This window comes from Paramormyrops kingsleyae, chromosome 20 (assembly GCF_048594095.1).
Source record: "Paramormyrops kingsleyae isolate MSU_618 chromosome 20, PKINGS_0.4, whole genome shotgun sequence".
Taxonomy (NCBI): Eukaryota; Metazoa; Chordata; class Actinopteri; order Osteoglossiformes; family Mormyridae; genus Paramormyrops; species Paramormyrops kingsleyae.
Window position 1 is genome coordinate 12,007,566 of NC_132816.1, and position 14,713 is coordinate 12,022,278.

Consider the following 14,713-nt stretch of genomic DNA (forward strand, 5'->3'; position numbering starts at 1 on the left):
TCCTGTAAGTCTGGAATCAGTGCTCGGAGAAAGATGGCTTGTAGACAGTCGTCTGGCCACCTCAGGTTTGCGGTGATGGTCCTGAATTCAAAGGAAAATTCAGCCGCCGTGCGATTGCCTTGGCGGCAGTCCAAAAGCCGAACCGCTGGTCTTCTTCCAACGGCAGGATGGTCAAAAATCTCCATCAAAGCCTGATGAAACTCCCTACCGGACCGCAAAAGAGGACTGTCGTCACTCCAAAGGGCCGTGGCCCACTCACGAGCCCGTCCGGTCAGTAGGGACATCGTAAACCGAACCTCAGCATCCGGAGAGCGGAACATCTCTGGGTGTTCCTCGACGTAGAAGCCGCATTGCATTAGGAACCCCTTACACTGCTCCGGGTTCCCATCGTAGCGCTCTGGAAGCGCAATCGGCACGGAAGCGGGAGGACGTGGAGGTGAATCGGGTAGTGGTACCTGGGCAGCGCGGGCGGCCAGGACTTGCTCCATGGCAGCCACACGACGTTCTAGGGTCCCTGCTGGATCCATTCCAGGGCGAAGTATTCTGTCACGGAATGAGGAGACCGGGAATCCAGATGTGCAGGGATTAAGTAGGTTTATTGCGAGCGGGAACCCCCCAATTGTCACAAATTGAGATCCACGTTTAGCTACGTTGACTACATTTACACATGATAACCAGGTAAAAATGGTTTAAATGCGTTTTAATAACCCAATTACTTTTTACATGACTAGCTAATTGCGTCATTAAAAACATATGAAAACACCTTAATCAGGTTTTAGGCAGATTAGCCATATACAATATTTTGCACGAAAATAGCTAATTGTTCAGCTTTAAATCAAAAGCACATGTGGGATATGACAATGATTCCTCCCATTTCTTTTCCAGCACATTCCCTGCGAGAAGCTGGGTGGATTGATTTTTCCCAAAAGGGTCTAGCTGCAGTACTCACCTGTAAATAAACCTCCCCTGTCAGTAAATGTTGTCTGAGGGTAAGGAAATGACGTAAATGATGTACACGGACCTCATTTATATCGATAATTATCAATATTACAGTTTCACAACACTGTTCCATGTAATAATCAATATAATAAAAATAACCATATTCTGACAAATAGAATGAATACATTGAAATAAACAATATTAGTAAACAAATATTTATTTTCCAACAAATTTTACTATTTACATACAAATTTAAATTCCCATAAAATTTTAAAAGGTTATTGATTTTCAAGTATTCAAAGAAACACATAGCTCAAAACAACAAAACCAATAAAGGTAACAATGTGCAAAACACTATAATATTACAAATATGTTAAAGGACAAACATAAAATAAAGCAGGACGGAACTGACTGCAACAAGTATCTGCCTCTATTTTTGGTCTCTTAAAAACTTTTTAAAATTCTGAGGTAGAAAAGTATCTAAACCAAACAAAAAACTTGTATTCAAAAAAATGCCAAATAAGATTAACGTAGTATTGTTTAGGCGGGAGCGAGAGAGGCTCGAGCCACACCTTTTTCTCTTGTGACGATCGATAACTTATCTGTATTCGGCAAGTTAGACTTTTCTTTTTTTACGCCTAAAAAGTTCTATAATTGGACGGGACATTTGGTAAGATATTTCGCAAGGCAGTTGTAATATATAGCTAGTTACTCAAATTTTGTTTCATATTTGGATTTTAGAGATAAAATATTGTCACCTTCTAAAACGATTTTGACCAAGGTTTGTTAGCGTTTGGACTCGTTAGCTGACTATATGATAAGTGTCACGGAATGAGGAGACCGGGAATCCAGATGTGCAGGGATTAAGTAGGTTTATTGCGAGCGGGAACCGTTTATACGGTTCGAGCTGGAAGTCTCGCTCTGGGAAGCGGGGCAGAGGAGAGGTGGAGGCGTGCGGTAATCGTCGTCGAGGTGCGTAGTCCGGGTTCGTAATCAAGGGGATCCGTCCGACAGCGAGAGACAGGAACAGGGCACACGAGGCGGGAGATGACGGGCTTGATGGGGCAGGTAAGTCACGGACGGGAACGGGTCTGGAGAAGGAAGGTACGGAGGCAAGGACAACACACCAGGGCGACAGGTAAGGCAGGGAGAACAGGGCAGACGAGAGACAGGTAAATCGCTCAGTAAGGCTCAAAGTCATTGGCTCAATACTTCGCACCGAGGGATGATGCCGGTTCTACTTTTAAACCGGTGTCAATCCCCTGTTGGTGCACTGCACCTGTCCGGTCCCGCCTCTGTGGGCGTGACAATAAGCTGCTAGGTTTCCGTTTTTAACAGACATGAGAATCTATAAGGTACAACGTTAAGAGACAGACTATAATTCAGTAAAAAAAATACTTCTCACATTACTTATTCAGGGTTGCAAACTCTCATGTATCTGGCGATACTGACACTTTTAGACTCACGCAAGAAATCTTACAGATTTCAATACAAATTACAAATACATATCGTTCCATTATAAACCTAGAATTAGCTACATCAAAACGTGGGGAGTTTGCAAACCTTACAAAAACCGTTACCTACTTGTAAATGCGCATGCAGACTTAACTCGAATTTAAAATCTCACGCCAGCCAATTGACAAAAGTAGGCAACCATGCTTATTTGTGGTATTTAGCTTGCTCTTTAGCAATTTTTTGCTTCAGAGCAATTTTAGGTAAACAAGAATTGCCACTGTAGGAGTTGGTGAATGAATCATAACGAATCTTTTAGATGAAATGTCCTAAAACAGGGGTACCCAATCTTATCCGCAAAGGGCCGGTGTGTATGCGGGTTTTCGCTGCAACTCCCTAATTAGATTACTAATTAGAGGACTGATTGGCTGAAAGAGTCTTCACACCTGGGTTTGAACAGCTGACCTACAGGTTATCCCAAAAACCTGCATACACACCGGCCCTTTGCGGATAAGATTGGGTACCCCTGTCCTAAAATATTCGCCCATCACTAATACCCACGGAGCATGCGCGAAATGCACCAACATGTCAGACGACGATCTTTGCTTCCAGTGGGCGTGACGGTGTGACGTAAATTGCGAGTTTTTTTTGACGTAGTTTAGAACGCAGATGCTTATTTATACTGCGGGACGGGAGACACTGCTCATTTCGCCTCGGATAAGAAGATGGGAATCTTGAAATTTGCGTGTGCCGCTGGAGTGGTGGCTGCCGCCGCCGGTACAGCGTACCTCTACCGGCGGTTCAGGAAAACGCCAGAGCAGGAGGAAGGTACTTAAATAGTTATGGTCTCTATGTATATGTAATAGCATGGATGGTGTCATGGAGTTGGTATATTAATGTGATTTATCTTGTTGTTATATATTTTTATACCAGTGATTAAAAAAAATGCTTCATGTGTCCCTCTTAAAATTGCATCTCTTTGGCGCCATGAAGAAATTTTACGTGAAAGTTTGCTTATTTTCACCAAAAATATGGTTTTATTGTATTTCTGACAGTCGATAATTGTCCAGTCGTTGAGTGTCCAAAGCATAGCAGTGTTTCTTGTTCTCTCTTTTCAGTGAATATGGCCACCTCATTACATGACGAAACTCTTATGGTGGCAAATGATTACATGGACTTATGTGTTGGAATCGAGAGGACACCTCCCAGCGAGTCCGCTAAAGCCATGCGATACATAGCAAAGAAGGTGGAGGATATGTACTGGCTCCCACTGCGCCGTCTTGTGCAGTCATTTTTGATCAACTTTCCCATACACACCTGGACCGAACTCAGGAATGTGATGCTGGATATGGTTGATCGTGAAAATATGAGGTGGTCCCAGATTGTGATTCTCTTCGCCTTCACGGGAATGCTGGCAGTTCAAATGTCTACCATAGATGAAGATTTCACCTGCTGTAGACGGCTAGCAGACATGATCACTGATGTTCTTAGAGAAAAACAGGAATGGATGATCCAGAATGGAGGCTGGGTAGGTGCATGTAATTTTGTAATCAAAAACTGCTCCTTTTATGTAGTTTCTTGTTATATATTTTTTTTTTCTTGGTTGTCTTGCCTGTGTTAGAAAGTAAGTGGTTGTACCACCAAAGCAGTCCAAGAATATGGAATCTGGGAGAACATGTTCTCAGCATCTTGCTCAGCGTTTTTGTTGTGTTTCAGTGAACAAAGCCTAATATCTCATTAGTTATATTGATAACAGAGATCCATTTCTAGTTATCTTGGTAAATGCTACTTTTTAAAGGAATTCAGGGTTAATTTATCAAGCAAAGATATCTGTCTGTCTTGATATTTCAACCTGTCAGCCCAAGGTATATATATGTTTCTCCTTTCATGGTGATCAATAAATAGGGAAAATGTAGGACTGAGTCTTGAGAATCAACCTACATCTTTTAAAGACTGACACATATGTTTGCTTCTACTTGTACCTGCTTGGGTGTCCCCCCTCCTCTTTGTCTCCAGGGTTGCAACTGACATTTATCTTCTCTCTGTCTCTTGTGTAGAAGGGGTTCGTGGACTATGTCCACATATTCAGACCAGAATATCCAGTGTCACCTGTGATGAGAGCTCTCTTCAAAGCTGCAAATGTGGCAATTGCCTTTCTTCTTGTACGTTAGAGTATTTCCTTTCCATTTTATTCAGAGAAATGTTTTCCTGAAAGATTTTTGATCAAGTTTTTGTTAATTTGCTTATGTACATACAGTATGGTTCACTGTTGTTTCCCCCATGGCCCTTTTCTTATAAATTATATATGACCTATAGTCTGTTTGGTATATTTGTTTCATTTTATGACATTGTTACCCATACAGTTGTACAGTATAAAACCTTCAAAAAATGTTAATTGTTAATGTTAATAGTTATAATAAAATTAATTGTGTTAAACATTTTCTCCCCTTTTTGTGAAAGTAGTATATTTTCATCTAGTAGAAGTGTTTTTTAAGTTTTAAGTAAAAGTAACTGTTGTGGTAGGTGAGCGAGCGAACCGGGAAGCAGGCGAAGCAAGCCAAGAGTGCAGGCAAACGGGGTTTATTCCGGACAACGGGGTAGAGACACCAACAAACATCAATGACGGATCTGGGGTAACAGACTCAGACGCGGACTAAATACAGCAGACAAGCCACAATAACAAGGAACAGCTGGGCACGATCGGGAAAGCACACGTGGATAATGAGGGGGCGTGGCACACATCAGGAGCGGACGGAGCAGGGTGTGACATAACCCCCCCCCAAAGGCGCGCACTCCGGGCGCGCCAGAGAGGAGGCGACGGACGAGACGAGACCGGGGAACAGGACCTGAAAGACAAAACCAAAAACCATCAACGAAGAACAGGGAACAAGACCGAAACACAGAACAAAAACAAGGACGAAACGAAAGACAGGACCCGACAAAGAACAGGAAACGCGGACAGGCAGACAGAGAAAGGAGACCCAGAGGGGACAGAAAACGGAGGAACAACAGGGCGAGGGGTGAACACAGGAGACACCGAGGGACGAGGAGCAAAGACAGGCGGGACAAAGGGACCAGAAGGGAACGGAGGAGACACAGAGGGACGAGGAGCAGAAACAGGCGGGACGGAAGGAAAGGGAGGAGGAAGCAGGGGAGCCCAAGGGAACCCAGGCGGGCGAGGGAAGGCAGCCGCAGGGGCCGCAGGCGGAAGGGAGGCCGGAGCAGGAGGGGACCACACAGGGGACAAGGAGACAGACGGAGGGACCGACAAAGGAAACGAGGAGGGAGCAGGAGGGAACCCCGGCGCAGGCAGGCAAAAGGGGGAAGCCGCAGCAGGCGGAGGCACAGCCGGAGCCAGGGAAGGCGCCGTCCGACGCCCAGCCGAAGCGGGGGGGCCCGGAGGCGGGCGACGAGGCACCGGAGGGGGACCCGGAGGCGACAGCCGAGCCGGAGCCGTAGGACCCGCAGGCAGCCACCGAGCCACGGCCAGGGGGCGCACGGGCGAGCCAGGGGGCAGGGCGGGCGGGACCTGGGCCCGACGCCTGTGTCCCCGTCCCCCACGGGAAACGGACAGGCGGGGTCCTGGGGGGTGTCGGCCTCGCTGAGGCAAGGGCGTGGGAGTCAGGGCCTCTAAGGAGGCAACAGGCGGGGCAGTCGGCGCCGCAGGCGTGGCCGCGGGCGTGGCCGCAGGCGGGGCAGCCAGAGCCGCGGACAGGACTGGAGAGCTAGCCTCAGGCGGGGCCGCGGGCAGAGCGGCGGCCTGGACAGGCGAGCAGGGCTGGGCCGACCGGACAGGCGAGCAGGGCTGGGCCGACCGGACAGGCGAGCAGGGCTGGGCCGACCGGACAGGCGAGCCGGGCTGGGCCGACCGGACAGGCGAGCCGGGCTGGGCCGACCGGACAGGCGAGCAGGGCTGGGCCGACCGGACAGGCGAGCCGGGCAGTTCCGGCGAGCAGGGCTGGCCGGACAGGACAGGGGAGACGGGCAGGACCTGCGAGCAGGGCTGGCCGGACAGGACAGGCGAGACGGGCAGATCAGGCGAGACGGGCGAGACAGGCAGGTCAAGAGCCGGCAGGACAGGCAGTTCAGGAGCCGGCAGGACGGACGAGACAGGCAGGTCGAGAGCCGGCAGGACAGGCGAGACGGGCAGGACCGGCGAGCAGGGCTGGCCGGACAGGACCGACGAGACGGGCAGGACCGGCGAGCAGGGCTGGCCGGACAGGACCGGCGAGACGGGCAGGACCGGCGAGCAGGGCTGGCCGGACAGGACAGGCGAGACGGGCAGGACCGGCGAGCAGGGCTGGCCGGACAGGACAGGCGAGACGGGCAGGACCGGCGAGCAGGGCTGGCCGGACAGGACAGGCGAGACGGGCAGGACCGGCGAGCAGGGCTGGCCGGACAGGACAGGCGAGACGGGCAGGACCGGCGAGCAGGGCTGGCCGGACTGGACGGGCAGGTCAGGCGAGACGGGCTTGGGCGTGTGGCCAGCAGGGAGCACCTCGGGCAAAGCGGAGACCGCTGCAGGCGTGCGACCAGCAGGCGGCGCCTCGGCGGGCGCCGCCGTCACGTGGTCAGCAGGGGCCGCCTGGGTAGGCGCCTCGGGCGTACGGTCAGCAGGGGGCGCCTCGGCGGACAGAGCGGCCTCCTCCTCCACCGGCGTGCGGCCAGCAGGGGGCGCCGCGAGCCAAGCAGCGTCCTCCTCAGGCGGTGCGGCTGCAGGGACTGCAGGCAGGTCAGGCAGGACAGGCGAGACAGGCAGTTCAGGTGCCGGCAGGACGGGCGAGACAGGCAGTTCAGGTGCCGGCAGGATGGGCACCTCCGTCACGCGGCCAGCAGGGGGCGCCGTCGCGGGCGCCGCCATCACGCGGCCAGCAGGGGGCGCCGCCATCACGCGGCCAGCAGGGGGCGCCGCCGTGGGCACCTCGGGCAAGCAGCCAGCTGCAGGCGGTGCTGCAGGCAGAGCGGTGACGGCAGTTGCAGGCGTGGCTGCAGTGCCGACAGGCGAGCTGGGCTGGACCGGTGAGACGGGCAGGGCCGGTGAGCGGTCCGCAGGGGCCACCGTAAGCAGCACGGCAGCATCAGCAGGGGGAACTGCGGGCGTGGCTGCTGGTGAGCAGGGCAGGACGGGCAGGTCAGGCGAGCAGGGCAGGACGGGCGGGGCAGGCGTAGCCGCTGGCAGAGCGGCAGAAGCTGCAGCAGGCACGTCCGGGGAAGGCAGGTCCAAGATAGGCGCCAGGATCGGTGCCGGGCGTGATGGCGCTGCCCCTTCAAGGGCCTTGGGGATCCGGGGAATCGAATCCCAGACGGCCCTGGCCCCTTTAAGGGCTAGCCGTGTTCCCTGGAAGGGGGAAGTCGCCTGCGATGGCAGGATAGCAGCAGCGAGACAGGCATCAGGCTGTTGCGGTGCCGCGGGCAGAGAGGCGGCAGCTGCAGGCAGCGCAGCCGCGGGCAGAGAGGCGGCAGCTGCAGCAGGCAGCGCAGCCGCGGGCAGAGAGGCGGCAGCTGCAGCAGGCAGCGCAGCCGCGGGCAGAGAGGCGGCAGCTGCAGCAGGCAGCGCAGCCGCGGGCAGAGAGGCGGCAGCTGCAGCAGGCAGCGCAGCCGCAGGCAGTGCGGCGTCAGCAGCCGCTGTTGCTGCAGGCGGTGCAGCGGCGATGTCATCCCCGGCGGGGAGTAAGGAGCAGGCCCCCAAGAGCAGCGTCGGGGCGGCTGCTTCCCCTTTCCCCTTCCGCTTTTTCTTCTTCTTGCGGCTGGGGCATGACGATGGCGGCGGGGTCACCTCGGAGAGGGCGAGCGGCTGAAGCCGCTTCTCCGTAACCCTGTCGACGAGCTGTCGGAGGTTCTCGCGAACCTCCGCCATGACAGGCGCTGCCGTGAGCGGGGTTACCTCCTGAAGGAGGGTCCCGCTTTTGCTGGCTAAGTCCCGTAGTCCGGAGTCCTCCCGGACCTCCGGCTGGTGGAGCCAGTAGAGCACCTCGCGAAGCAGATCGACGCGTTGATCATCGACCTGCGGAGGTGCGTTGTTGAGATCCGTCATTCTGTTGTGGTAGGTGAGCGAGCGAACCGGGAAGCAGGCGAAGCAAGCCAAGAGTGCAGGCAAACGGGGTTTATTCCGGACAACGGGGTAGAGACACCAACAAACATCAATGACGGATCTGGGGTAACAGACTCAGACGCGGACTAAATACAGCAGACAAGCCACAATAACAAGGAACAGCTGGGCACGATCGGGAAAGCACACGTGGATAATGAGGGGGCGTGGCACACATCAGGAGCGGACGGAGCAGGGTGTGACAGTAACTTGCAATAACAGATTTAAAGATACTCGAATGAGAGACGTTCTACTAATATAACGTCTGACGTTAAACGGGTGTGGGAATTTTGTTAAAGATTAAAGATTTGGTTTGGGATTTGCATATCATATTATGAAGTTTGTGATTTGTGTGTATAGTTTACTAGCTAGTTGCTAACACAGCAAGCTCGAGCAGCGAGGAGCCAACTTACAATGGTTAAAGACAAGGTGACAGAGATGTTTGACTTAACTGCCTCTGTATTGTTTTTAATAGATCAATTATCTGCTAAAAAGATCCCTACCAGGCTTGGTCCCGTTCAAGAAACTGCCAGAAACATGAGTTTGCTAGATGGGACAGTCTACCAGAAATGTGCATTATTTGTCCTAGATTGCTAATGTGAATAAAACTTGTATTATCCAAAAGTCTAAAACTGACTCGATGGTTCATTTCTGTGAATGTTTCTATAAAAGAATATTTCATTCATTAGATTCTCAGATGTTTTTTCTTTATTGACACTTTTGAAAATTACAAATCCTGAAAAATGGACTGCCCCCAGCCAAATTGAGCTACATTCTTCATAGCTTTGTTATGATAAAAAAAACTTTCATTTAAAACACACTTAAAATGTAACAAGTTTTGGATTTTTCAAGTATTCAGAATGTTAGGACATGTAGTACCTCAAATTAAAAAAGAAAATAAATAAACTGTGTATAGTTTAACAGTGCAAGTATGCTAAAGTACAAACATAAGACAATGCCAAGTCTGTAATGCTGGCAATCAATATCTACCTTTATTTTGTATCTCTAAAAAATCATGATTAGAACTGTATCTAGAATCATTTGGACCTTCTTTATGTTACAAAAAAGAAAGCACACATTTGCTTTGACACACTACAGGTTTTTTGCTAAGAAGACCGGTTTACGGTCTCAGGCTTGGTTGATGCTCTTTTGCAGGTAACAATGTTGCCTCCTGTACTAAAAACCCTTTCTGAAGGTGAACTAGTGACAGGAATACAAAGATACCGCTTAGCTAGGAGGCTCACTTTTAGGAAAGGCAGTTATGTGGGTTTTCCACCATTCCAGAGAACATAAGAACATAAGAAATTTACAAATGAGAGGGGGCCATTCGGCCCATCAATCTCATTTGGGGAGAACTTACTGTAAATAATAGCTCAGAGTTGTTAAAATCTTATCTAGCTCTGATTTAAAGGAACCCAGGGTTTTAGCTTCCGCTACACTAGCACTATTCCATACTCTAACTACACGCTGTGTAAAGAAGTGATTCCTCAAATTTGTTTTAAAATGTTCTCCCACTAATTTCCACTTATAGCTGCGAGTTCTAGTATTTAAACTAATATTGAAATAGCCATTTGGCTGAACAGCATCCAGACCCATTAGAATCTTATAGACCTGGATCATGTCCCCCCTTAGTCTCCTTTGCTCAAGGCTAAACAGATTCAGCTCAGCTAACCTCTCCTCATAAGACATTAGTCTAAGGCCAGGAATCATTCTCGTAGCCTTCCGTTGCACCTTTTCTAAGGCAGCAATGTCCTTCTTAAGGTATGGTGACCAAACCTGCACACAATATTCTAGGTGGGGTCTTACTAAGGAATTATATATATGTAACATCACCTCCCTTGACTTAAACTCCACACACCTAGAGATATAACCCAATTACTTTGTACATGACTAGCTAATTGGGTCATTAAAAACATATGAAAACACCTTAATCAGGTTTTAGGCAGATTAGCCATATACAATATTTTGCACGAAAATAGCTAATTGTTCAGCTTTAAATCAAAAGCACATGTGGGATATGACAATGATTCCTCCCATTTCTTTTCCAGCACATTCCCTGCGAGAAGCTGGGTGGTTTGATTTTTCCCAAAAGGGTCTAGCTGCAGTACTCACCTGTAAATAAACCTCCCCTGTCAGTAAATGTTGTCTGAGGGTAAGGAAATGACGTAAATGATGTACACGGACCTCATTTATATCGATAATTATCAATATTACAGTTTCACAACACTGTTCCATGTAATAATCAATATAATAAAAATAACCATATTCTGACAAATAGAATGAATACATTGAAATAAACAATATTAGTAAACAAATATTTATTTTCCAACAAATTTTACTATTTACATACAAATTTAAATTCCCATAAAATTTTAAAAGGTTATTGATTTTCAAGTATTCAAAGAAACACATAGCTCAAAACAACAAAACCAATAAAGGTAACAATGTGCAAAACACTATAATATTACAAATATGTTAAAGGACAAACATAAAATAAAGCAGGACGGAACTGACTGCAACAAGTATCTGCCTCTATTTTTGGTCTCTTAAAAACTTTTTAAAATTCTGAGGTAGAAAAGTATCTAAACCAAACAAAAAACTTGTATTCAAAAAAATGCCAAATAAGATTAACGTAGTATTGTTTAGGCGGGAGCGAGAGAGGCTCGAGCCACACCTTTTTCTCTTGTGACGATCGATAACTTATCTGTATTCGGCAAGTTAGACTTTTATTTTTTTACGCCTAAAAAGTTCTATAATTGGACGGGACATTTGGTAAGATATTTCGCAAGGCAGTTGTAATATACAGCTAGTTACTCAAATTTTGTTTCATATTTCATATTTGGATTTTAGAGATAAAATATTGTCACCTTCTAAAACGATTTTGACCAAGGTTTGTTAGCGTTTGGACTCGTTAGCTGACTATATGATAAGCTGCTAGGTTTCCGTTTTTAACAGACATGAGAATCTATAAGGTACAACGTTAAGAGACAGACTATAATTCAGTAAAAAAAATACTTCTCACATTACTTATTCAGGGTTGCAAACTCTCATGTATCTGGCGATACTGACACTTTTAGACTCACGCAAGAAATCTTACAGATTTCAATACAAATTACAAATACATATCGTTCCATTATAAACCTAGAATTAGCTACATCAAAACGTGGGGAGTTTGCAAACCTTACAAAAACCGTTACCTACTTGTACTGTAAATGCGCATGCAGACTTAACTCGAATTTAAAATCTCACGCCAGCCAATTGACAAAAGTAGGCAACCATGCTTATTTGTGGTATTTAGCTTGCTCTTTAGCAATTTTTTGCTTCAGAGCAATTTTAGGTAAACAAGAATTGCCACTGTAGGAGTTGGTGAATGAATCATAACGAATCTTTTAGATGAAATGTCCTAAAACAGGGGTACCCAATCTTATCCGCAAAGGGACACCGACCCTTTGCGGATACGATTGGGTACCCCTGTCCTAAAATATTCGTCCATCACTAATACCCACGGAGCATGCGCGAAATGCACCAACATGTCAGACGACGATCTTTGCTTCCAGTGGGCGTGACGGTGTGACGTAAATTGCGAGTTTTTTTTTGACGTAGTTTAGAACGCAGATGTTTATTTATACTGCGGGACGGGAGACACTGCTCATTTCGCCTTGGATAAGAAGATGGGAATCATGAAATTTGCGTGTGCCGCTGGAGTGGCGGCTGCCGCCGCTGGTACAGCGTACCTCTACCGGCGGTTCAGGAAAACGCCAGAGCAGGAGGAAGGTACTTAAATAGTTATGGTCTCTATGTATATGTAATAGCATGGATGGTATCATGGAGTCGGTATATTAATGTGATTTATCTTGTTGTTATATATTTTTATACCAGTGATTAAAAAAAATGCTTCATGTGTCCCTCTTAAAATTGCATCTCTTTGGCGCCATGAAGAAATTTAACGTGAAAGTTTGCTTATTTTCACCAAAAATATGGTTTTATTGTATTTCTGACAGTCGATAATTGTCCAGTCGTTGAGTGTCCAAAGCATAGCAGTGTTTCTTGTTCTCTCTTTTCAGTGAATATGGCCACCTCATTACATGACGAAACTCTTATGGTGGCAAATGATTACATGGACTTATGTGTTGGAATCGAGAGGACACCTCCCAGCGAGTCCGCTAAAGCCATGCGATACATAGCAAAGAAGGTGGAGGATATGTACTGGCTCCCACTGCGCCGTCTTGTGCAGTCATTCTTGATCAACTTTCCCATACACACCTGGACCGAACTCAGGAATGTGATGCTGGATATGGTTGATCGTGAAAATATGAGGTGGTCCCAGATTGTGATTCTCTTCGCCTTCACGGGAATGCTGGCAGTTCAAATGTCTACCATAGATGAAGATTTCACCTGCTGTAGACGGCTAGCGGACATGATCACTGATGTTCTTAGAGAAAAACAGGAATGGATGATCCAGAATGGAGGCTGGGTAGGTGCATGTAATTTTGTAATCAAAAACTGCTCCTTTTATGTAGTTTCTTGTTATATATTTTTTTTTCTTGGTTGTCTTGCCTGTGTTAGAAAGTAAGTGGTTGTACCACCAAAGCAGTCCAAGAATATGGAATCTGGGAGAACATGTTCTCAGCATCTTGCTCAGCGTTTTTGTTGTGTTTCAGTCAACAAAGCCTAATATCTCATTAGTTATATTGATAACAGAGATCCATTTCTAGTTATCTTTGTAAATGCTACTTTTTAAAGGAATTCAGGGTTAATTTATCAAGCAAAGATATCTGTCTGTCTTGATATTTCAACCTGTCAGCCCAAGGTATATATATGTTTCTCCTTTCATGGTGATCAATAAATAGGGAAAATGTAGGACTGAGTCTTGAGAATCAACCTACATCTTTTAAAGACTGACACATATGTTTGCTTCTACTCGTACCTGCTTGGGTGTCCCCCCTCCTCTTTGTCTCCAGGGTTGCAATTGACATTAATCTTCTCTCTGTCTCTTGTGTAGAGGGGGTTCGTGGACTATGTCCGCATATTCAGACCAGAATATCCAGTGTCACCTGTGATGAGAGGTCTCTTCACAGCTGCAAATGTGGCAATTGCCTTTCTTCTTGTACGTTACAGTATTTCCTTTCCATTTTATTCAGAGAAATGTTTTCCTGAAAGATTTTTGATCAAGTTTTTGTTAATTTGCTTATGTACATATGGTTCACTGTTGTTTCCCCCATGGCCCTTTTCTTATAAATTATATATGACCTATAGTCTGTTTGGTATATTTGTTTCATTTTATGACATTGTTACCCATACAGTTGTACAGTATAAAACCTTCAAAAAATGTTAATTGTTAATGTTAATAGTTATAATAAAATTAATTGTGTTAAACATTTTCTCCCCTTTTTGTGAAAGTAGTATATTTTCATCTAGTAGAAGTGTTTTTTAAGTTTTAAGTAAAAGTAACTTGCAATAACAGATTTAAAGATACTCGAATGAGAGACGTTCTACTAATATAACGTCTGACGTTAAACGGGTGTGGGAATTTTGTTAAAGATTAAAGATTTGGTTTGGGATTTGCATATCATATTATGAAGTTTGTGATTTGTGTGTATAGTTTACTAGCTAGTTGCTAACACAGCAAGCTCGAGCAGCGAGGAGCCAACTTACAATGGTTAAAGACAAGGTGACAGAGATGTTTGACTTAACTGCCTCTGTATTGTTTTTAATAGATCAATTATCTGCTAAAAAGATCCCTACCAGGCTTGGTCCCGTTCAAGAAACTGCCAGAAACATGAGTTTGCTAGATGGGACAGTCTACCAGAAATGTGCATTATTTGTCCTAGATTGCTAATGTGAATAAAACTTGTATTATCCAAAAGTCTAAAACTGACTCGATGGTTCATTTCTGTGAATGTTTCTATAAAAGAATATTTCATTCATTAGATTCTCAGATGTTTTTTCTTTATTGACACTTTTGAAAATTACAAATCCTGAAAAATGGACTGCCCCCAGCCAAATTGAGCTACATTATTCATAGCTTTGTTATGATAAAAAAAAACTTTCATTTAAAACACACTTAAAATGTAACAAGTTTTGGATTTTTCAAGTATTCAGAATGTTAGGACATGTAGTACCTCAAATTAAAAAAGAAAATAAATAAACTGTGTATAGTTTAACAGTGCAAGTATGCTAAAGTACAAACATAAGACAATGCCAAGTCTGTAATGCTGGCAATCAATATCTACC

At 46.4% G+C, this 14,713-nt stretch overlaps 2 protein-coding genes across 3 annotated transcripts; both read left to right on the forward strand.

Annotated features, from left to right (window-relative positions):
• The first annotated feature begins 2,828 nt into the window (after nucleotides 1-2,828).
• LOC140581330 (anti-apoptotic protein NR13-like) lies at nucleotides 2,829-4,867 on the forward strand. Its single transcript, XM_072703758.1, has 3 exons — nucleotides 2,829-3,219; nucleotides 3,510-3,919; nucleotides 4,449-4,867. Exons 1-3 carry the CDS (start codon nucleotides 3,117-3,119, stop codon nucleotides 4,560-4,562), a joined length of 627 nt encoding a protein of 208 aa, XP_072559859.1. The 5' UTR covers nucleotides 2,829-3,116; the 3' UTR covers nucleotides 4,563-4,867.
• Nucleotides 4,868-11,004: 6,137 nt separating this feature from the next.
• Nucleotides 11,005-14,353, forward strand: LOC111841967 (anti-apoptotic protein NR13-like). Of its 2 annotated transcripts, XR_011984397.1 has the most exons (5): nucleotides 11,005-11,251; nucleotides 12,083-12,253; nucleotides 12,544-12,953; nucleotides 13,482-13,586; nucleotides 14,197-14,353. XR_011984397.1 is itself a non-coding variant. In XM_072703733.1 (4 exons), exons 1-4 carry the CDS (start codon nucleotides 12,151-12,153, stop codon nucleotides 14,260-14,262), a joined length of 684 nt encoding a protein of 227 aa, XP_072559834.1. In that variant the 5' UTR covers nucleotides 11,981-12,150; the 3' UTR covers nucleotides 14,263-14,353. The 2 variants fall into 2 exon arrangements, 1 of the variants encoding a protein (XP_072559834.1); XM_072703733.1 differs by lacking the exon at nucleotides 11,005-11,251 and having other exon boundaries at nucleotides 11,981-12,253.
• Nucleotides 14,354-14,713: the final 360 nt, after the last annotated feature.